A 24148-nucleotide genomic window follows, 5' to 3' on the forward strand; every position below is an offset into this window, starting at 1 on the left:
TACCCGCTATCGCGTTAACGATTTAGCGAGCCATTACCGAGCCATCACTGCATCGTTCCGTCGTAATATCGTAGGCAAAGGACTCGACCGCTATCTTATCTAACCACTGCGGGTCTCAGCGTTACACCAAGTTCATACTCGGACTTGGTCGAACCATCCGCCTGCGAGAGACTGACCCAAAAATGACGTACGTCGGTGGCCTCGACTTTCAGGAATCTGACGGGAACTATGCAATCAGCTGGCAGGATGATATCATGCAAGGTGAGCTTCTCTTGTAGTGCACAGATGGGGTTATCCAGACCCTCAGTTTGGGGGGACTTTTCTTTGTCCGAGTGTGTAGTGGGGGAGGGAAGAGAGGGAAATATCCAATGGTATAAACTGACGTTTTGGGGGAATCGGCCAACTGCCCCCTCCGATTCTTGGATCCGCAACTGCCTGCAAGGCTCAAAAGCTAGGGTACCTTGTGAAGCTAGGAAAAAGTGTTGTTCAACGTAATTGTAACGGCACATTTTATGTACGCGAATCTCCGTATTTACTCGCAAAATTAACGCACCTCCTAGGTTGCCGAAGAAACGCTGGTCTGTTTATCATCCCCGCGTATTTAACGTATCGTGGCTCTGGCAGCACTGCACCGTGTACTTCAGTCCAGTATCTCGCAAAATTTGCAAAAGCGAGGCTTCTGCAAGTGGATCTATTGAGCTGCAATATTTTTCCTTCGGTAATTCATCCTCCTCCCAGGGTGAGAGGGTGAAAGAGCACACTGTCGCCTCTTGAGTCCTGGACAAAGATTAAAAGAAAACAGAAAATGCAACCCAAGATAAGGGCAGTTCCGATAGCGTCACCCGATACACGTGTTTTTGTTTTGTTTCCGCAAGTTAAACCTCATCTTCAACACATGAGGTGGCACTGTGGCAGCATCTTCGACGCATGAGGCTCCTTCACCCTCTCACATTGGGGGTGAAGGAAAGACGCGTCTCCGAAGATGCGCGATGGACAAAATAAAGAAAAAAATGGTGTTGCGTCACAAATTTTTTGCGGACAATCTACCGAATGCATTTTTGTTCGGAAACGGCTACGATATCAGGCCACCGAAAGGAACAGATGTTCTCATCGGAACAACTTCGTAGCTTTTATAATTAAAAAGTTAATTAACGATTTTTAGGTAGTTAGTCATTTCACTGTTGAGCAACATATGGCCAAGAACGTCCGCCGGCCCAGAGGTGATAGAAGTAAAAACAGATTGTCTATAGACCTTATAGTTTTTTTTTTTATAAATCTGTCACGAAAAAAAGTGAATCTGAAAAATCTGTCACGTTTTTCTGTTTCTTGACAGTTATTTACCACGTTGCCACCTTGATGCCAAACAGGGAGAAGGACAAATTACGTAGCAACAAGAAAAGGCACATTGGAAATGACCTCGTCATAATCGTTTACAATGAGAGTGGTCAAGAGTATAGCCTCAACACTATGGTTGGTTGAGCTCTCCTCTCAGAAGTGTGTCTTTTGATTGCTTCTTTTAATTCCAGGGAGAGTTCGCAAATGCTTGCGTCATCATTGAACCTCGAGGTTTTGCAGTTAATATTGTTTCTTTAAAAGGAAAGCCAGGTACGTTGTGCTTTTAACCATGGTGCTTCTTTGTGCATTTTGACTCCCTTCGGCAACTCTAAGCAAACATTGTGACTACATTGCAGACTAGCGTAAATTTCACCCTGACAGATCCATGAAATGAATCTTTCTTGTCAGGTTGCAACAAAATGCTATGCTCTGTTACATTGATTGATCGGTTCTGAGTGTCAATTATTATCTGTTACAGAAGTAATGGAGCTGTTGAAGCACAGTGATGCTCAAATTGTACCGGACAACAGTTTGTCTTTGTATGTCAGACAGCTGGCTCTACATGCCAATGTGAGTGGTTCTAGTTTTTTGACATGGGTATAATTGATACTGAATGACTGCGTTGTGTAGTAAGTATGACTACGTGCTATACATTTATGCTCTGCACACCTTAAAGGTCGTATAAGTGCCCGTCTGACAGAGGTGTTACACACTCTCTTCAAGAGGATGTCCACCCAACCATATAACTCAACTGCAAGAACAGCACCTATGCTGCTATGATAGCCTTTTATAGAAAATCTGTAATGAATACTCTATATATAATGAAAAACTCTGTAATACGGGGCTTTTTTTATGCATTGCAGAATATTTATGATAAAACTATGAGAGCTACCTAGATACCATTTTCACAGCGGGGTCATGCAGCCAGCCTGGCAGACATCCTGACGGAAAGTGTATGTGACTACTGGATTACTAACTACCCGAAATTCATAAACTCATTAATTAGATGTTTTTTTTTTTGGGAAATGAGAGATAGCTGAATTGGAGCCGGCCATTATATCGGTCCACTATCTTCTTTTAAATATCCTGAAATGAGAACATAGTGCGAGATATAAATTTTAATTTTAATTAATTAGTCATCCAGTAGTTACATGCGCTTTCCTATAGGCTGTCCGCCTGGCTGAATAACCCACCTGCAAAAATGGCATCTGTGCTGTTCCCTCAGCCTTTTTTTAAAACCCGTAAAGGATCTTGAGAAAGCACCACATGTAATATAATATAAATAGGCAAGATAATTGTATATAATAGGCAAGATAACCAAAATTAATTTGTGTGTGGATTAAAATTAATCAGGCGAGGCTTTACCTAAAAATGTCAGAGCTTACGATATATTTACTAATGAACTTTGGTCTGAAATGAGCTTCCTTTGTCTCATTACAGATTGCTGCCACAATAGTGCACAAGGCCAATTCAAAGCACGTCTATGTGAACAACTGGCACGAACGTTTGCGTCACATTAAACGTATTCACGAGAGGTTAACGGCCGGAAAGGGCGATGGTGACCGGTCGTCAGAAATGAACATGGCGGAAGACTTTATGGCCTATATGTGAGTGACAGGTGCTGTTAGATTGGACACAGCTTGGCTCTCTGGGGGATTTGGATGCTTTTTGTCTATGAAACCATCTCTAGCACCAGCCCATGGATGAGCCTGTAAATTAATTCCGGTATAGAAATTGCTTTTTTTACGAGCTTTTTAGGAACTGTGTTTCAACGCAAGTGCAAGGCAGGACGTGATGTATCATACAACTGGAATAAGTTGGAATACAGTTGGAGTAAGTCAAATATTTATAAAAGTAACGAAGTAAAGTTTTACAAAATACGCTAATGCTGTACAGAAGTGGTTGTTCCCCCGAAAATATGTTTGTGCCTCCTTAAATTTGAAAATACAAATACATGACTATAATGGTCAACTACAGTTATTGCTGGGGGCCACAAAATAATGGATCAAAATTTGAAATCATCTAGTCAATGAAATTATAAATGAGAGTTGAGATGTCAGAGTGCATGTGTTTGGAAGCACATACCTGCACAAAGTGTGTTTGTTACATATGAAATGGATGTTAGCAGGTGAAGTGTGCATATATGATGACATGCCCCAAATGTTCTTGTCATTCGTGGTGAAACTGTACAGATAGCTTTTGAAAGTGTATAATAAAGTGACCTGTAAAGAATATGACTCATTACAGCTGTTCATCCATCAATGTGTGCAAAAGACATACAAAATACGCATTAATCAATCCCCACATAATGTTGATGTAAATAAAAAGTGTTACACAATTTGTAGTTTGCATAGCAGGAAGTAGTAATAGTCTCGAGCATAAATATGTGTATGTAACAGGTAACTGTAACTGCTTGTTGCACACGCACAGTGCCTGTATTCAGCTATAGGACACGAAAAAGCCCCACTAAGAAGTAGTACATGTCAAAAATCAATAATGGCTTCTGATCTTCGTGCGAAAGAAAAGAAATGCACATAGTATAAACACATACACAAACATATGAGTAAAATAGAGCTGCGCGAATAATATTCAAAACTTGGAATTCAAATCGAGTAGGTAATGCTATTTGGATAGTAGTATCAGGAAACTTTGAGTATTCACAGCTTTCGAATATTTCGAAGATACAGTGGATCTCATTTATAATGAACTCAACGGTCAAGTGAATACTGTTCGTTATATCCAGAAGTTCATTATAAATGGAGTCTCCTTACATTGGGTTAAATATTGACGGTCATTTGCGATGTGTTCATTATAACCAGAAATTCGTTATAAGTGGGGCTGTTATAACCGAGATTTACTGTAATATGGAAATCGGCTCTATCAGCCCTTCATTGTCAAGTGAGCGGTTCCTCACAGGAAGTAGTGTTCATTCACAGAGAGCTTCAACCTGCCCACAACATGTACCAAAAAATAGCCTTTCTGCAGAACAACTTGCAAAGTTTAGTTTTTCCAGCAAACGAACTATAGGATGCACATCTCAGCGATGTAATGCTGCTTTTGATCAATTTTTATAATACTTTGTCCTGACTGAAAAGCTGTGGGCTCACCCATTAGGAGTAGCAGTTCTCCTAATGGGCACAAAGTTATGAAACTGTCCAAAGTGAGATATTCAAAATATTCAAATATTCAGGATTTTTGGGAATATTCGAATTCGATTTGCAGTGTCTGGGAGATATTCGATTTGATTTGAACATGTTGCTCTTCGCACAGCTCTACCGTAAAACATTGACAACTATTAAGTAGGGTAACCTTGACAGGGTATAGTTTGTTATTTACATTGCATTGCTTCGTTGCATCACCTTGATATCACACTGTGGCATTGTACCTAGTGATGTCGCAACTCCAACGAGGTTCAAGTTCGCAAAATTTTGCACTCTCATTTGGGAATTTTGAAAAAGTTCGCCAAAATTTGACTGCATCGTAAATATGCGTCTGTCTCATTCCCAAATTTGGAAGCACATTGTTAAGGACTTGAAAAGCTTGTACGTACTGATGTTATTTCTGTAATATGACTAAGTTTTTTTAGTAGTGTCAAAGTATGCTTATTTCAGCTTCTTCTAGCCAGGTGAAAAACCTGGAAAATACTTGTGGTGGAAAATACTAGCGAGATATCGTGGTGCGACGCGATGATGACGTCGCACAAACAAGCGTCTTTTCAATTTTCCTGTGTGTGCTGTGCTTTGTTAACATTCAACTTCAAACTCAATTTTGTCAGTTACAAAACCTCTCTCAATAATTACGTCCCTAACTTTTGATTAGAAACGACAAGTCTGCGAACCTTGGCAAATTTGACTGGAAATTAGAAATTTGGTTGAACCATGCGAACCAGTGTGGTGACATCACTAGTAATGCTAGGTTATCAACATTTACGTTTTACATAGTTTGCACATTGCTGCAACATGTTGTTCAAAGATGCTGTGCATAGCACGTTCTTTCTCAACATTACACACATTCCTCGAATCACTCTGTATGTTCGTTATGTTCACGTACCGTGTTCCTCATGGACTCTAGTAAGCACTGACACGACTTTCATAGAAAAGTAAGTGAAGAGGACTTAGGTATTGAAAATGGCACAACAGACTAGACTAACAAGGCAGGAACTGCTCCTGCAAACAGTCCCCCGAGTGTCACACATTGGTACATTCCAGTTCTTACAGTCAGTTGTCTCGTGAAACATTTCTACTACGATGGAGCATATTAGGATGACCTTGACACAGGCAACATATCCTGGTGTCTGAAGAAAGTGGGGAAGCTCGAGTCTCCAGTTGGTGTTTGTTCCCTTCTGCCCCCACTCCCTCCCTAGACTCAAAGATGTCTAATTTCTACTAAAACAGTCACTGTTTTTTCCCTCGTGGCCACGGTGGCGCAAAGAAATGGGCCGAATGTTCAGTAAGCCATCCGCGGAGTGCCTTGCGGTCGGAGAGGCTAAGATGTGAGGAATCAACTTCAACAGGGTTTTGCACAAAGCCTGCATCCAAACCATCCGTGCACTGGTCGGCTGATGAAAAATCCCAGAAGCGTGACCTCGATGTCTCCTCTTTGCTTCTTCTGCGGAACACAATTACATTTAAGGCTACTCACTTCGCGAAAAATATCTGGAATGCCTGTAAAGTTCACGAAAATTCTATGACTAAAAAATTTTGGCTTTAGTAATGTGAAGTAATGGGTGTTCTACATAATTTGAACCTTACAAATAATTCGAAAACAGCCTGTAGACTGCTGACTTGTCGATTCACTTGTATAAGTCTGTGATTAAATGTATCGCACGCATGGGATGCTGCTACAACAGATCCCTATTAGTGAGATGCAGAAGGCAATGAGTGGCGAGGAGATGTGACCAAAGGGCGTGGTGATGTATGGGGTACCTAGGTGGGAGGGGAATGATTGAGTCGGGAGACAAACAGGTATGAGGTTGAGGCACCAGTGGGATGTCGTGTACATTGTGTCCAGCACCTCACTCCTGCCTCAACTTCATACCTGTCCGTCCTCTCACTCAACATTCCTCTGCCACCTAAGCCTCCCCCAAACATCGCTATGTCCTTTAGCCCCATTACCCTAACGTTTTCCATTATGTCCAGCACCCCTACTTCTGCCTCAACCTCGTACTCGTCCGCCCTCTCACTCAACATTCCTCTGCCACCTAAGCCTCCCCCAAACATCGCTATGTCCTTTAGCCCCATCACCCTAATGATTTCCATTGTGTCCACCACCCCTACTTCTGCCTCAACCTCGTACTCGTCCGCCCTCTGACTCAACATTCCTCTGCCACCTAAGCCTCCCCCAAACATCGCTATGTCCTTTAGCCCCATCACCCTAATGTTTTCCATTTTGTCCACCACCCTTCTTCTGCCTCAACCTCGTACTCGTCCGCCCTCTCACTCAACATTCCTCTGCCACCTAAGCCTCCCCCAAACATCGCTATGTCCTTTAGCCCCATCACCCTAATGATTTCCATTGTGTCCACCACCCCTACTTCTGCCTCAACCTCGTACTCGTCCGCCCTCTGACTCAACATTCCTCTGCCACCTAAGCCTCCCCCAAACATCGCTATGTCCTTTAGCCCCATCACCCTAATGTTTTCCATTGTGTCCACCACCCTACTTCTGCCTCAACCTCGTACTCGTCCGCCCTCTGACTCAACATTCCTCTGCCACCTAAGCCTCCCCCAAACATCGCTATGTCCTTTAGCCCCATCACCCTAATGATTTCCATTGTGTCCACCACCCCTACTTCTGCCTCAACCTCGTACTCGTCCGCCCTCTGACTCAACATTCCTCTGCCACCTAAGCCTCCCCCAAACATCGCTATGTCCTTTAGCCCCATCACCCTAATGTTTTCCATTGTGTCCACCACCCTACTTCTGCCTCAACCTCGTACTCGTCCGCCCTCTGACTCAACATTCCTCTGCCACCTAAGCCTCCCCCAAACATCGCTATGCCCTTTAGCCCCATCACCCTAATGATTTCCATTATGTCCAGCACCCCTACTTCTGCCTCAACCTCGTACTCGTCCGCCCTCTGACTCAACATTCCTTTGCCACCTAAGCCTCCCCCAAACATCGCTATGTCCTTTAGCCCCATCACCCTAATGATTTCCATTATGTCCAGCACGCCTACTTCTGCCTCAACCTCGTACTCGTCCGCCCTCTGACTCAACATTCCTCTGCCACCTAAGCCTCCCCCAAACACCGCTATGTCCTTTAGCCCCATCACCCTAATGATTTCCATTATGTCCAGCTACCCTACTTCTGCCTCAACCTCGTACTCGTCCGCCCTCTGACTCAACATTCCTCTGCCACCTAAGCCTCCCCCAAACATCGCTATGTCCTTTAGCCCCATCACCCTAATGATTTCTATTATGTCCAGCACCCCTACTTCTGCCTCAACCTCGTACTCGTCCGCCCTCTGACTCAACATTCCTCTGCCACCTAAGCCTCCCCCAAACATCGCTATGTCCTTTAGCCCCATCACCCTAATGATTTCCATTATGTCCAGCACCCCTACTTCTGCCTCAACCTCGTACTCGTCCGCCCTCTCACTCAACATTCCTCTGCCACCTAAGCCTCCCCCAAACATCGCTATGTCCTTTAGCCCCATCACCCTAACGATTTCCATTATGTCCAGCACCCCTACTTCTGCCTCAACCTCGTACTCGTCCGCCCTCTGACTCAACATTCCTCTGCCACCTAAGCCTCCCCCAAACATCGCTATGTCCTTTAGCCCCATCACCCTAATGATTTCCATTATGTCCAGCACCCCTACTTCTGCCTCAACCTCGTACTCGTCCGCCCTCTGACTCAACATTCCTCTGCCACCTAAGCCTCCCCCCAAACATCGCTATGTCCTTTAGCCCCATTACCCGAACGTTTTCCATTATGTCCAGCACCCCTACTTCTGCCTCAACCTCGTACTCGTCCGCCCTCTGACTCAACATTCCTCTGCCACCTAAGCCTCCCCCAAACATCGCTATGTCCTTTAGCCCCATTACCCTAACGTTTTCCATTATGTCCAGCACCCCTACTTCTGCCTCAACCTCGTACTCGTCCGCCCTCTGACTCAACATTCCTCTGCCACCTAAGCCTCCCCCAAACGTCGCTATGTCCTTTAGCCCCATCACCCTAATGTTTTCCATTGTGTCCACCACCCCTACTTCTGCCTCAACCTCGTACTCGTCCGCCCTCTGACTCAACATTCCTCTGCCACCTAAGCCTCCCCCAAACATCGCTATGTCCTTTAGCCCCATCACCCTAATGTTTTCCATTGTGTCCACCACCCCTACTTCTGCCTCAACCCCGTACTCGTCCGCCCTCTGACTCAACATTCCTCTGCCCCTAGGCCTCCCACCAAACATTGCTATGTCCTTTAGCCCCATCACCCTAATGATTTCCATTGTGTCCACCACCCCTACTTCTGCCTCAACCTCGTACTCGTCCGCCCTCTGACTCAACATTCCTCTGCCACCTAAGCCTCCCCCAAACATCGCTATGTCCTTTAGCCCCATCACCCTAATGATTTCCATTATGTCCAAAACCCCTACTTCTGCCTCAACGTCGTACTCGTCCGCCCTCTGACTCAACATTCCTCTGCCACCTAAGCCCCCCCAAACATCGCTATGTCCTTTAGCCCCATCACCCCAATGATTTCCATTATGTCCAGCACCCCTACTTCTGCCTCAACGTCGTACTCGTCCGCCCTCTGACTCAACATTCCTCTGCCACCTAAGCCTCCCCCCAAACATCGCTATGTCCTTTAGCCCCATTACCCGAACGTTTTCCATTATGTCCAGCACCCCTACTTCTGCCTCAACCTCGTACTCGTCCGCCCTCTGACTCAACATTCCTCTGCCACCTAAGCCTCCCCCAAACATCGCTATGTCCTTTAGCCCCATTACCCTAACGTTTTCCATTATGTCCAGCACCCCTACTTCTGCCTCAACCTCGTACTCGTCCGCCCTCTGACTCAACATTCCTCTGCCACCTAAGCCTCCCCCAAACGTCGCTATGTCCTTTAGCCCCATCACCCTAATGTTTTCCATTGTGTCCACCACCCCTACTTCTGCCTCAACCTCGTACTCGTCCGCCCTCTGACTCAACATTCCTCTGCCACCTAAGCCTCCCCCAAACATCGCTATGTCCTTTAGCCCCATCACCCTAATGTTTTCCATTGTGTCCACCACCCCTACTTCTGCCTCAACCTCGTACTCGTCCGCCCTCTGACTCAACATTCCTCTGCCCCCTAGGCCTCCCACCAAACATTGCTATGTCCTTTAGCCCCATCACCCTAATGATTTCCATTGTGTCCACCACCCCTACTTCTGCCTCAACCTCGTACTCGTCCGCCCTCTGACTCAACATTCCTCTGCCACCTAAGCCTCCCCCCAAACATCGCTATGTCCTTTAGCCCCATCACCCTAATGATTTCCATTATGTCCAGCACCCCTACTTCTGCCTCAACGTCGTACTCGTCCGCCCTCTGACTCAACATTCCTCTGCCACCTAAGCCTCCCCCCAAACATCGCTATGTCCTTTAGCCCCATTACCCGAACGTTTTCCATTATGTCCAGCACCCCTACTTCTGCCTCAACCTCGTACTCGTCCGCCCTCTGACTCAACATTCCTCTGCCACCTAAGCCTCCCCCAAACGTCGCTATGTCCTTTAGCCCCATCACCCTAATGTTTTCCATTGTGTCCACCACCCCTACTTCTGCCTCAACCTCGTACTCGTCCGCCCTCTGACTCAACATTCCTCTACAACCTAAGCCTCCCCCAAACATCGCTATGTCCTTTAGCCCCATTGCCCGAACGTTTTCCATTATGTCCAGCACCCCTACTTCTGCCTCAACCTCGTACTCGTCCGCCCGCTGACTCAACATTCCTCTGCCACCTAAGCCTCCCCCAAACATCGCTATGTCCTTTAGCCCCATCACCCTAACGATTTCCATTATGTCCAGCACCCCTACTTCTGCCTCAACCTCGTACTCGTCCGCCCTCTGACTCAACATTCCTCTGCCACCTAAGCCTCCCCCAAACATCGCTATGTCCTTTAGCCCCATTACCCTAACGTTTTCCATTATGTCCAGCACCCCTACTTCTGCCTCAACCTCGTACTCGTCCGCCCTCTGACTCAACATTCCTCTGCCACCTAAGCCTCCCCCAAACATCGCTATGTCCTTTAGCCCCATCACCCTAATGTTTTCCATTGTGTCCACCACCCCTACTTCTGCCTCAACCTCGTACTCGTCCGCCCTCTGACTCAACATTCCTCTGCCCCCTAGGCGTCCCCCCAAACATCGCTATGTCCTTTAGCCCCATCACCCTAATGATTTCCATTGTGTCCACCACCCCTACTTCTGCCTCAACCTCGTACTCGTCCGCCCTCTGACTCAACATTCGTCGGCCACCTAAGCCTCCCCCAAACATCGCTATGTCCTTTAGCCCCATCACCCTAATGTTTTCCATTGTGTCTAGCATCCCACTTCTGCCTCAACCTCGTACTCGTCCGCCCTCTGACTCAACATTCCTCTGCCACCTAAGCCTCCCCCAAACATCGCTATGTCCTTTAGCCCCATCACCCTAATGTTTTCCATTGTGTCTAGCACCCCTACTTCTGCCTCAACCTCGTACTCGTCCGCCCTCTGACTCAACATTCCTCTGCCACCTAAGCCTCCCCCAAACATCGCTATGTCCTTTAGCCCCATCACCCTAATGTTTTCCATTGTGTCCACCACCCCTACTTCTGCCTCAACCTCGTACTCGTCCGCCCTCTGACTCAACATTCCTCTACAACCTAAGCCTCCCCCAAACATCGCTATGTCCTTTAGCCCCATCACCCTAATGTTTTCCATTGTGTCTAGCACCCCTACTTCTGCCTCAACCTCGTACTCGTCCGCCCTCTGACTCAACATTCCTCTGCCACCTAAGCCTCCCCCAAACATCGCTATGTCCTTTAGCCCCATCACCCTAATGTTTTCCATTGTGTCTAGCACCCCTACTTCTGCCTCAACCTCGTACTCGTCCGCCCTCTGACTCAACATTCCTCTGCCACCTAAGCCTCCCCCAAACATCGCTATGTCCTTTAGCCCCATCACCCTAATGTTTTCCATTGTGTCTAGCACCCCTACTTCTGCCTCAACCTCGTACTCGTCCGCCCTCTGACTCAACATTCCTCTGCCACCTAAGCCTCCCCCAAACATCGCTATGTCCTTTAGCCCCATCACCCTAATGTTTTCCATTGTGTCTAGCACCCCTACTTCTGCCTCAACCTCGTACTCGTCCGCCCTCTGACTCAACATTCCTCTGCCACCTAAGCCTCCCCCAAACATCGCTATGTCCTTTAGCCCCATCACCCTAATGTTTTCCATTGTGTCTAGCACCCCTACTTCTGCCTCAACCTCGTACTCGTCCGCCCTCTGACTCAACATTCCTCTGCCACCTAAGCCTCCCCCAAACATCGCTATGTCCTTTAGCCCCATCACCCTAATGCTTTCCATTGTGTCTAGCACCCCTACTTCTGCCTCAACCTCGTACTCGTCCGCCCTCTGACTCAACATTCCTCTGCCACCTAAGCCTCCCCCAAACATCGCTATGTCCTTTAGCCCCATCACCCTAATGTTTTCCATTTTGTCTAGCACCCCTACTTCTGCCTCAACCTCGTACTCGTCCGCCCTCTGACTCAACATTCCTCTGCCACCTAAGCCTCCCCCAAACATCGCTATGTCCTTTAGCCCCATCACCCTAATGTTTTCCATTGTGTCTAGCACCCCTACTTCTGCCTCAACCTCGTACTCGTCCGCCCTCTGACTCAACATTCCTCTGCCCCCTAGGCGTCCCCCCAAACATCGCTATGTCCTTTAGCCCCATCACCCTAATGATTTCCATTGTGTCCACCACCCCTACTTCTGCCTCAACCTCGTACTCGTCCGCCCTCTGACTCAACATTCGTCGGCCACCTAAGCCTCCCCCAAACATCGCTATGTCCTTTAGCCCCATCACCCTAATGTTTTCCATTGTGTCTAGCATCCCACTTCTGCCTCAACCTCGTACTCGTCCGCCCTCTGACTCAACATTCCTCTGCCACCTAAGCCTCCCCCAAACATCGCTATGTCCTTTAGCCCCATCACCCTAATGTTTTCCATTGTGTCTAGCACCCCTACTTCTGCCTCAACCTCGTACTCGTCCGCCCTCTGACTCAACATTCCTCTGCCACCTAAGCCTCCCCCAAACATCGCTATGTCCTTTAGCCCCATCACCCTAATGTTTTCCATTGTGTCTAGCACCCCTACTTCTGCCTCAACCTCGTACTCGTCCGCCCTCTGACTCAACATTCCTCTGCCACCTAAGCCTCCCCCAAACATCGCTATGTCCTTTAGCCCCATCACCCTAATGTTTTCCATTGTGTCTAGCACCCCTACTTCTGCCTCAACCTCGTACTCGTCCGCCCTCTGACTCAACATTCCTCTGCCACCTAAGCCTCCCCCAAACATCGCTATGTCCTTTAGCCCCATCACCCTAATGTTTTCCATTGTGTCTAGCACCCCTACTTCTGCCTCAACCTCGTACTCGTCCGCCCTCTGACTCAACATTCCTCTGCCACCTAAGCCTCCCCTAAACATCGCTATGTCCTTTAGCCCCATCACCCTAATGTTTTCCATTGTGTCTAGCACCCCTACTTCTGCCTCAACCTCGTACTCGTCCGCCCTCTGACTCAACATTCCTCTGCCACCTAAGCCTCCCCCAAACATCGCTATGTCCTTTAGCCCCATCACCCTAATGTTTTCCATTGTGTCTAGCACCCCTACTTCTGCCTCAACCTCGTACTCGTCCGCCCTCTGACTCAACATTCCTCTGCCACCTAAGCCTCCCCCAAACATCGCTATGTCCTTTAGCCCCATCACCCTAATGTTTTCCATTGTGTCTAGCACCCCTACTTCTGCCTCAACCTCGTACTCGTCCGCCCTCTGACTCAACATTCCTCTGCCACCTAAGCCTCCCCCAAACATCGCTATGTCCTTTAGCCCCATCACCCTAATGTTTTCCATTGTGTCTAGCACCCCTACTTCTGCCTCAACCTCGTACTCGTCCGCCCTCTGACTCAACATTCCTCTGCCACCTAAGCCTCCCCCAAACATCGCTATGTCCTTTAGCCCCATCACCCTAATGTTTTCCATTGTGTCTAGCACCCCTACTTCTGCCTCAACCTCGTACTCGTCCGCCCTCTGACTCAACATTCCTCTGCCACCTAAGCCTCCCCCAAACATCGCTATGTCCTTTAGCCCCATCACCCTAATGTTTTCCATTGTGTCTAGCACCCCTACTTCTGCCTCAACCTCGTACTCGTCCGCCCTCTGACTCAACATTCCTCTGCCACCTAAGCCTCCCCCAAACATCGCTATGTCCTTTAGCCCCATCACCCTAATGTTTTCCATTTTGTCTAGCACCCCTACTTCTGCCTCAACCTCGTACTCGTCCGCCCTCTGACTCAACATTCCTCTGCCACCTAAGCCTCCCCCAAACATCGCTATGTCCTTTAGCCCCATCACCCTAATGTTTTCCATTGTGTCTAGCACCCCTACTTCTGCCTCAACCTCGTACTCGTCCGCCCTCTGACTCAACATTCCTCTGCCACCTAAGCCTCCCCCAAACATCGCTATGTCCTTTAGCCCCATCACCCTAATGTTTTCCATTGTGTCTAGCACCCCTACTTCTGCCTCAACCTCGTACTCGTCCGCCCTCTGACTCAACATTCCTCTGCCACCTAAGCCTCCCCCAAACATCGCTATGTCCTTTAGCCCCATCACCCTAATGTTTTCCATTGTGTCTAGCACCCCTACTTCTGCCTCAACCTCGTACTCGTCCGCCCTCTGACTCAACATTCCTCTGCCACCTAAGCCTCCCCCAAACATCGCTATGTCCTTTAGCCCCATCACCCTAATGTTTTCCATTGTGTCTAGCACCCCTACTTCTGCCTCAACCTCGTACTCGTCCGCCCTCTGACTCAACATTCCTCTGCCACCTAAGCCTCCCCCAAACATCGCTATGTCCTTTAGCCCCATCACCCTAATGTTTTCCATTGTGTCTAGCACCCCTACTTCTGCCTCAACCTCGTACTCGTCCGCCCTCTGACTCAACATTCCTCTGCCACCTAAGCCTCCCCCAAACATCGCTATGTCCTTTAGCCCCATCACCCTAATGTTTTCCATTGTGTCTAGCACCCCTACTTCTGCCTCAACCTCGTACTCGTCCGCCCTCTGACTCAACATTCCTCTGCCACCTAAGCCTCCCCCAAACATCGCTATGTCCTTTAGCCCCATCACCCTAATGTTTTCCATTGTGTCTAGCACCCCTACTTCTGCCTCAACCTCGTACTCGTCCGCCCTCTGACTCAACATTCCTCTGCCACCTAAGCCTCCCCCAAACATCGCTATGTCCTTTAGCCCCATCACCCTAATGTTTTCCATTGTGTCTAGCACCCCTACTTCTGCCTCAACCTCGTACTCGTCCGCCCTCTGACTCAACATTCCTCTGCCACCTAAGCCTCCCCCAAACATCGCTATGTCCTTTAGCCCCATCACCCTAATGTTTTCCATTGTGTCTAGCGCCCCTACTTCTGCCTCAACCTCGTACTCGTCCGCCCTCTGACTCAACATTCCTCTGCCACCTAAGCCTCCCCCAAACATCGCTATGTCCTTTAGCCCCATCACCCTAACGTTTTCCATTATGTCCAGCACCCCACTTCTGCCTCAACCTGGTACCCGTCCGTTCTCTGACTCAACATTCCTCTGCCACCTAAGCCTCCCCCAAACATCGCTATGTCCTTTAGCCCCATCACCCTAACGTTTTCCATTATGTCCAGCACCCCACTTCTGCCTCAACCTGGTACCCGTCCGTTCTCTGACTCAACCATTTGGCCGCGTACCCACATGTGGCCCGGTATCGCGTATATGTGGTATCACGTATGGGGGGGGGGGGTAAATTCTTGCCGAGGTGCGGGAGAAGCCGCCTCCGCGTTCCCCGCGCCATGCGCGATTTTTCGCGGTATGCCGCGCATCGTCGGCCAGTCAGGTGGCCAACGGAGATTGCTTCACGCTCTTGTTTCCTTCTGGCCTCCCTCGCAGTCTGCAGGACGTTGTCAGCTTCGATATTTTGAGAGCCGCGGAACCCGTAGGCGGTAGTGGCTGCTCGGCGGCAAGCTCTTTCTTGCCGCCCGGCAGCCCGCAGGCGGTTGCCGCACATGTGTACCGCTTGTGGGTATGGGCCCTTCCTCTCCCACGTAGACCCCCAAACATCACCATGTCTCTTAGCCCCAGCACCCCGCGTCTGCCTCAACCTCATATACCCGTTCGTCCACCGATTCGACCATTTCCCTCTCACCATGGTCTTTTTGTGTGTGTGTGCGTTTTGTCGTAGCCAAGTCTCACTTGAACCTTGCCTACGCAAACCCGTACGTTGCTGTGCAGGCCATTTCAAGTAGTAACACTACTCACTTGCAAAATCGCGGATCCGGAACTCCATATACTTTAAGGCTGCCACACCCAACGTCACTAGAGATCTTGATGGCGTACCAGAGCGCCGAAGGCTGCGTTCCAGATAACTTGTACCTACATAAATACAAGATATGTCTCCATTCTGCACTTGTAGACGGCTCAGAACGATGTAAAGCAATCCTGTTGTTACCAAACATTTCGTATGCTCATATACGTAGCCCATCTGGCACACCTAAAAGGTTGCCTACGCTCGCGTTTACGCTCGTTTCCTCACAGTACGGGCTGGCGTTTTCACACACGTCGCCCCGTTCACATGTTTGCGTTCTTGCCGTTGCGTTCCTCTAGCGAAATATCTCCGCTTCCCTGCTCGAAGCAGCACGTCTCTGCGTAACAGCGCGCATGCGCGTATTTCTCGGATTCGATGGGACAAGTGGCTTTCGCTTGAGCCACAAACACCAGAACGGAAGGAGTGGAACCAACTTGAACTTTCTCGATGCAAGCACCGCACTCGCAAGCCATGCACCTAATAGAAGGGGAGGATATAGCGCATGCCTACTGTGTACGCGGGGAGCACACGGAAGCTTTCCCTTTCTTCCTATAGGGGACGGAGCTCGTTCATTGGAGGAACGTACACAGCAGACGGAAGGTAGTTGTTTCGCGGCGTATATCATCATCACTTCACCAGGAACCCTAGGATTCCGTGGGCACGGGGAAACGCGGATTTCGGTACTTCTCGCGGAAAAATGCGAGTTTATCATTTGGAAATTGTGAGGTCGGGTACAGATAACAGGTAACGGCTTCAGTACTCTGAAACGTACCCTACACTTCCCCCAAAGAATGGCGGCAGGAATGAGAAACAGGTAGCTGATGACCGAAATAATCACTCCAAGAGTATCTTGGAAGGCCCTATAGCTGAACGTGTAGCCCCACCCTCTTCCCGATCGCGGTTGCTGGGAAGTTTGTTCCGGCTTCAGCGCCTAAAGCAGGTGAATGTCGCTCCAGATATATTCATCTTTTCGTTGCATGCTTTGAGATAGCATTCCTCCAACACTTTTGTGTATGTTTCTTGCATGTACTAACGCTCGGTATACGCCAACTGAGCTAGAATGATAAAGCATATTAATATTACGAGCCCCTATAACGATTCTGTGTTACGGTTTATGCGTATAATTTTGACCTTGCCGGTTTACAATATGCGGACAGACCGTAAGTTATGCATGTGCCTATAACAAAACTAGGATCCCTGATGACCACCTACTAGGTGTATAGGAGGTAGGGCACGACATCATCACGGCAGGAGATAGCATATGCCTTACCCAAGCTTAGCTGCAGCCGTAGCTAGTGCGTCAGCAGCGTCGTGTTCTGCACGCCTCTTCAAGTAAAAGACGGACACGTGACCGCGAAGCCTTCCAAGTCTCACTGCGAGACCAGCATTGGAATTTGGAGTATCTCCGCGTAAATGTGCAGCTGGCGTCCCGAAGACTACGATGTGTTTTGACGCCAATGGTCCGTCGATGAGTCGGCTTGGTTTCTTCAGCAAGTCGTAAAGGCTACATAAAGGCTACAATGAGTGCATGCCGTGTTACGTCGGGTGGTGCTTACGTTGTGGCATCCAGTACTCGGAAAGTAGACTTCTTTCCGACGTCGGCATCGTAGCCAATGCTGGGTGCTCGTCCAAGTCGGATGACACAGTCCGAGGAGTCTATTGTTGAGCCCTGTTGCTTTCCGAGAAGATGGCCTGGATAAGAAGCTCATCCTGCTCACTATCCTTTGATGGTCAGACACATTAAACTGTGCCGCAAGTTACCTGAATATCCAACGAGTGAACATGTATTGCACGTGACGTTCGGAAACAGGTCCTCATGGTCGCGGCCGAGGTAGTCTGAGCTGGCTGCCGTACCATCACCTTCGACAGAAAGACAATTCAGTCGGGTTGTGTGGGGAGGGTCATGAAATTATGAAAGGAAAATGGAATTACTAAGTATTCGTCTTCTTGATATGAAATGGGGCTTGGCTAACTGATTGTTTCTCAGTCGAACGTCCAGCAGCTTCCTGTGCTGGAGGTCGACAGGCTCGCCCAGGTGGACGTGGTAGTTTCTGCCGCGCACCTGGACCACGCTGGCCCGCCTGGGCCGAAGTCCAGGCCCACCGCGGGAGCCGGACTCCGAGGTCCACGCCAGACCGAGCAAGAGGTGGGCACAACAGATGAGGCAGATAGCGGCAAGGATCAAGGAGATTGTTCTGTCTACTTTTGAAGGCACCATGGCTGCAGAAGGGGTCTTTTCTGTGGGAGAGGTGCGTTTATATAAAAATAGGGCACAGGAGCGGAGTCATTCAGAAGTACCGTATTTTCGGGTGTGTATAACGTGCATCCGGCACATCACGTGGGTGCCGGCGCTAATAGTGCACAGAAATTGTAAACTGTGCGTCACCATTAGTATCAACAGTATTCACAGCCCGTGCGTCTCAAAGTCCGATCTGTCCTCGCCTCTGTCTCGCACTCAAATCAGTTGAGACTCGTTCACACATCCAAGCCGTCCCATGAAGAAGTGGTCGCTGTGCAACTACTGGTACATGCTCACCGTCGATTATTTATTCATTCCGATATTTCCCGAAAATTACACGATTTACGCGTATGTCAAGCGTCTAGCCCGAGGCTAGGAGTTGCGTGGCATCTTACAGGAAAAACTTGGATGTCACAGCCTCTTGGCGACACTTTTTACAATGTATAAGGCGTGCCTTATACACCGGAAAATACGGATACAGAGATTTTCCTCACACCCCCTCACACGCCCCCCAAAATACTGCAACACCCCCTCCCCCCCGATACAAGACCAGAAACGCCACAAAAGCACCGTATATGCGGGGGTCACCTTCCACCCCCCACGAGATGAAAACCCTGGGAATATTCCTGTGCGGGTACATTTCGAGCAGTTGACTGCAAAATATGTGAGTCGTTGCAGAAGGTTCTCCAATGTCCATTGTTCAGAGGAACTGTGATGTCTGCTACAATTTCCACGTGGGCGGATGGACGGATGAAACAGGAGAACTACGTCTGAATTGGTCGCGTTGATTTTCGCTCGTCTCTATCGATCATTAGAAGCTAGGCTTATTAGCGATCATTAGAAAGGCTCACTTGGCACGCAAAGAGCGATCTATCACGAATGGCGGTGACAGTTGCAGACAGTGCATTATTTCCTCCAGGTACAGGTAAAGGTCTGTTATGCGACGGAATACCATTATCGCTACCGTAAGCAACTTGCGCCAGGTTGCTGACGTCATCGACCGGGTTTGAACCCACAACCTTGGGAACAGTAAGCGGCTCCACTGATCCCGGTGCGCACACGATGTTATTAGTGCGTTTTAGTGCATCGTATATTTTATCGCCTTTGCGTACGTAACGGATAGCGTGGTGGTCCCTGGCGTACTGCGCAAAGCTGTTTTGGGCCTCCGCAGAACAATCAACCCTATCTCTTATGTACAGTTCCGGTCAACCTTAATAATAACGCTAGAAAAAATTCGTTCTCATTTCCCAGCGCGATAACAGCCACCCTTCGGTGGCTGTTATCCTCCTCCAAAAATCCTCGCGGTAAACTAATGGAATAATTTTATTTAATTAAGATTTCCTCCTTGCCCCGAGGGTTGCTGCAGTCGCGCTCGGGAAGAACACCACTTTTCTTCCAGCGTTATTATTAAGGTTGACCGGAGCTGTACACACAGGTGAAAGCTTGCGATGCACTACAAAAACCCGCTCGGAGGTGGGCGGGTTTGGGGGGTTCAAACCCCCTGAAATCGCACCTTCCGTATTGCATTTGGAAGGAGGAAAGCGTGGTAAATCCTCTCCCTCACGTCAAGTTTCCAAGAACCCCTCCCGAAATATTTTTGTGGCTCTTCCTATCGACCTTCACCCGAGTCGGTTATCGTTCCAACGCAACGCCACGTACGTATTTGCAACATACATACTGCGTATCTCGGAGTAGGACACGCTGCAACTTGGAAGGCTGTCGCGATGACCTTGAAAGCATGCGAAGCTACGCGCAACCCTTTCAATGTCATTCCTCGCCATCGTTAAGGGTTAGTCATATTCTCAATGTCATTCCTATCTCTCGGCGGCGGTTTCTCCAAGACCCGCCAGCAACGGACCCGCAAAGATTTTTGGATGGCTTTCTCTGTCACACATTCATCACGTGCTGAAGACACGTTACGGGGATGAAATGCGATCGAACCTGAGAAGCATCAAAGCGCGTTCGTGTTACGCGATATGTCACGTGTCTTCCCGACCTTGGCTCTTTCATCACACGGAGATGTTTACCATGTTCTTGGACGCCAAGATCGGTTGGGTCATCAGGCAACAACTGGATTCTGGCTCTTACGTTTCCTCAACCACCGTTCGGAACTTGCTTTAGTGCTGTTTGTCCTCGATGTCACCCTCTGTGGTCAGATTCTTTTCCCCGAACCCTTCGAAAATTCGAAAGCCTTCTTCACACAAAGAAAATTAGCCGAGGCTTTCTTCAGACAAATGATTTCTTTTTTTCTTTTTTTTTTCAATTCAATGCCATTTATTGACACCAAAAAATCCCTGTAAGAGGACGGAATACCCAGTAGTTTCCCCAAAAATCATCTCCTTTTTTTTTTTTCTTAATAAACATATACCCCCTATCTCTCGGGTGGTACCGACTTCTCAGGAGGAGGTGTTTATGGGCATACGCATTGGTGGCCGAGCTGCTTTGAGCGATCTCAGAAATTTCAGGGAGAGTGAAAAAGAAGAAAACTGGGGTGTAGGGAAATGCCTGTCACGCAATGGGAGACAGAGGGTCTGTCTGCCGGAAAGCCTAGGGAAAACCTGAGAAAGCACAACCTTTCAGTTTTCAGCACGGCCTTGGAACTATGCTACCAACTGTGAGATACCAGGCCACTTCTTCTCTGTTTTACCGACGTAAACTCCATCAGCGCTATCGAAAACTAATTTTGCGGTGACGTTAGCATTGCCTTGACTTTGAGGTAAAAGACGGGACGAGACGAACGCACGACAGAGTCGCTGTCGTGTGTTCGTCTCGTCGTGTCTTTTACCTCAAACTCGAGACAATGTTGCTTACTCCTGTTATGTTCATTAATGTTGTTGCGTTCTTTAGGTGTTTCCATTCTGCGCGGAAGTTTCCGCTGTTCCTTAATCTGTAACTGAACGCAGTGGGATGATAGTTGCGTGGTAGTTACTTACGGGAATGGGAGTGTTTGTGAATGCTTTTGTAATCCAATAGTTGCGTTCCACCGAAGAGGAGCAACATAGTGGATGGTGCACCTTCCAGTGTCCCTTCATACTAATGGAGCACTCGCTCGAATGACAGAAAATATTTATTAAACTACGCTACTATACTATTAAACTATTATTATTATCTAATAAAATAATTCGAGATACAATGGCGGAAGATCTCCACTTCTATGCATACGCAAACTCGTGCAAGGTATATGAGGTTATACGGCCAGTTGACTGTAATTGCAGGCGGCGAACGAGATTTTCTTTTTCGTTCACGCTCGCCAAGACGATTACTCTGCTCAATGATACTCTACCCAAGACGACTATTGAGGTCGCAACGTGCCGAGGCTTAGCTACAACAATTTGACGTTTGCATCGCCCTAAAGTGTTGCGTTCGAGGTTAAGTGTTTCTATGTTGGGTGCTTCGTATTGCGGCAAACTTGCAAGTAAACGCAGAGAGGGTATGCCTCCTCAAAGTCAACTCCACCCTTTTATACGCAGTTATACGATTGAAATTTGAAATGCGCACCATGTAAAGCACGAGCAAACGAAATGTCCATACGAATCGTGCGAGTTTTCATGAGTCCACCAACAACACCATATGCACCGTTTCGGCACATTTTACGAGATTGACCGCGTTCGAAAGTTTTGGTGCAAGTTTGGTGGTGGTCGAAAGTTTGGTGCAAGGAATTGAAATTAGCGTACAATCACGACGTGCCTCTCTTCACACGCGTATCGACTGGTGCGGAAGACCATGCACTGTATATGGAGGTCGCTTGTATCATTGGACTCCCTTCGAGACCCGTTTAATAGCTATACGTGTCATTACGATTTCTTTTTTTACCGTTGCTTCGAGGAAGCAAGACAGGGCAGGGACGGGGGGCAATTATCTGCTGCGCTGCCCTGCAGGAATGATCGCTAGCTGCCACAATACTGTTGGACCTGTTGAAGGTTTCAAATGTCTCTGCGAGGTTTGTACGTGGATCCTGTCGTTCATTCCGAGGCCAAATTATTTATTTCTTTCTAAATATACGGAGGGTCCTTGCTGGCGTTACATGGGGGAGGGGGATACGCGGCGTACGTAAGAAAAATAACGTCGTTAAACAGGGTTCAAAACCGCAGAGATCAATACAACATCGAGGGTAATCAATTATTTGTATCAGCCATCAATAACAGCATCAAGCGATACAGCAATCAGCGGTGATACATATAAACAAAAAGCAACTCTGAGCAACATTTTTTTTTTTTTTTTAATTACATAAAAGTCAGATGTAAAAGAAGGAACGTATAAACCTTATGAACCTGAAGGGGGAACATCTACATGCTATTTGGATAAACTGTCCAATCCGATTTTCCATTAAACTCTACCCCGCCTCCACACACTCTTTCCCTGAAGTCGAGGCACCCCCTGTCTCACTCGTGCTCTCCATCTGTCGCTCATAGCCATAGTTGATTCGCGGTGTTAACGTGGAATAACAAAAAGAAAAGGCGTAGTATAAACCCTCGGGTCTTTGAAGGTGGGTTCTAGAATTAGAGCTTCAGTGAATCCGCAAGTACGTGCACAAAGCGTACAACCAAACATTCCGTGGTTCGTAAATTACTTTAGTTGCGTCGCATAATGAATGCAGCGTTATAAATGAATGTAGCTAGTTTTGTGGAGCTTCCGGAGTGGCCATCACGAACTGAGGAGCCATCGCCAGATATTTACGATAGATGCGTTCAACAATATACACGCCTTCAGGGTTGTTACTGTTGCGGAACAATTTTCCGAAATGGCGGTTTCATTAAAATGCAGCGAGAGAACGAGATTTCCTCAAGATCGACTGCCTCGGTACAATCTGAGAACTAACCACCGCAGCGCATACATACTAGTAGTATACATTTATCAGCAGACGGCTGCGTAACATCGATGCAAATAAAGGAGGCCACTCGACAATTCGCCGATATCTTATCCGATTAAAATCCACTCACAGATCGTCCTTTTCTTGTGACCGAACAGGAAGCACTCCGACCATCTGCTCTTATCACGCGCGAACGTTTGTAAATACGGCCGTCTGGCAGAGGAGAATCTCTCATTTGACTGGCGGGGAAGGCTCGTGACGTCACACGCGCGTTCTCTGCCTGACGCAATTTCATCGCTCGGTTTCATCTGGTCCCCTGGCCAGAAAGGGGGAAAGAAATAATTGAGCGGGAATTGGCGAAAAAGGCTGGCATGCGAAGTGGACGGTCCCGTGCGCCTTTTCGTTCTTTTGATGATGGTGAAATACGTATGTCGCGGCACTGCAGAAAGACTCGTTTGACTCCTTCCACCTGAGACACTGGCTGTTATCCACCAAGGGAGATTGGCCAGGGCATAACTATAGCTAAGCGTGTCTATGTTACCGAGCTATGATTGATCAGGATGATGAATTTTTATCAACGGAGACGCAGGGCGTGTGTGTGTGTGTGTCGAGAGAAAAAAAATCGTTGTCTAAAGGCAATGTTCCACGCCTTATAACCCCTGCCCGTAATGTGTTTTATTTCATTGATACAAATACAGAAGGTAACGTGCCTTTTGGCTTATTCCTCTGTAATCCGTCCTGGTAAAAAACAACGCCAGTAGCATTTTTCCGACATATCTGTAAGAAATCGCATTGTCTGTACTCCACTGCAGAAAAAGAGAGAGAGAGAACTAGGAACAGACGCCATGCAGCGAATGTAATCGCTTTTATGTTCCTCATTGAATAGTGTGCAGCTTTTATTGTTCATTAACGTCCACGTTCATTAAAAAGCAGTGACGAAAAAGCGAATGATAGCAGTTGGTCGGCTATACGATCCGTTTCATCGGCTCTCAAAAACGACTCTTGTATTTTGGGGCGCACGGAACCCCGCGAGCCATTATTTCCGCCCACGCAACCAGGGACATTTTTTTCGAGACCCGAGGATACTCTACCGGGTACAATGTTCTACAGTTTTCCGCCAAATCCATACCAAGTGGACAGCAGAAGAAGATGGGTGTCGGCGTTCGAGCGTACGTGT

General features: G+C 48.2%; 2 protein-coding genes across 4 annotated transcripts in view; one reads left to right on the forward strand and one right to left on the reverse strand.

Moving 5' to 3' along the window:
• Positions 1-3569, forward strand: part of LOC135392161 (tuberin-like) — a 26160-nt gene extending 22591 nt beyond the window's left edge. For all 3 annotated transcript variants that reach the window (XM_064622861.1, XM_064622859.1, XM_064622860.1), the window contains exons 35-39: positions 75-261; positions 1334-1470; positions 1527-1605; positions 1814-1905; positions 2776-3569. In XM_064622861.1, the coding sequence (XP_064478931.1) occupies positions 75-261; positions 1334-1470; positions 1527-1605; positions 1814-1905; positions 2776-2946 (666 nt within the window). In that variant the 3' untranslated portion in view covers positions 2947-3569. The remainder of the gene's footprint in view (positions 1-74; positions 262-1333; positions 1471-1526; positions 1606-1813; positions 1906-2775) is intronic.
• Positions 3169-23255, reverse strand: LOC135392163 (alpha-N-acetylgalactosaminide alpha-2,6-sialyltransferase 5-like). The gene is made up of 7 exons (XM_064622863.1): positions 23102-23255; positions 17855-18160; positions 17684-17782; positions 17479-17614; positions 17193-17426; positions 15877-15990; positions 3169-5943 (listed from the first exon to the last, which is right to left on the reverse strand). The coding sequence occupies exons 2-7, from the start codon at positions 18138-18140 to the stop codon at positions 5730-5732; spliced, it is 1083 nt and encodes a 360-aa protein (XP_064478933.1). The 5' UTR covers positions 18141-18160; positions 23102-23255; the 3' UTR covers positions 3169-5729.
• Between the last annotated feature and the right edge of the window lie 893 nt (positions 23256-24148).

The sequence above is a fragment of the Ornithodoros turicata genome, chromosome 4 (genome assembly GCF_037126465.1).
Source record: "Ornithodoros turicata isolate Travis chromosome 4, ASM3712646v1, whole genome shotgun sequence".
In the NCBI taxonomy this organism is placed as follows: domain Eukaryota; kingdom Metazoa; phylum Arthropoda; class Arachnida; order Ixodida; family Argasidae; genus Ornithodoros; species Ornithodoros turicata.

Excerpts from the sequence above, each read along its gene's own strand:
- LOC135392163 (XM_064622863.1), bottom strand. The coding sequence starts at position 18,140 with ATGGTGCCTTCAAAAGTAGACAGAACAATCTCCTTGATCCTTGCCGCT. Across the intron at positions 17,615-17,683 it reads TTCACTCGTTGGATATTCAG|GCCATCTTCTCGGAAAGCAA; the intron begins GTAACTTGCGGC and ends CTTCTTATCCAG. Across the intron at positions 5,944-15,876 it reads CCGGATCCGCGATTTTGCAA|AAGAAGCAAAGAGGAGACAT; the intron begins GTGAGTAGTGTT and ends TGTGTTCCGCAG.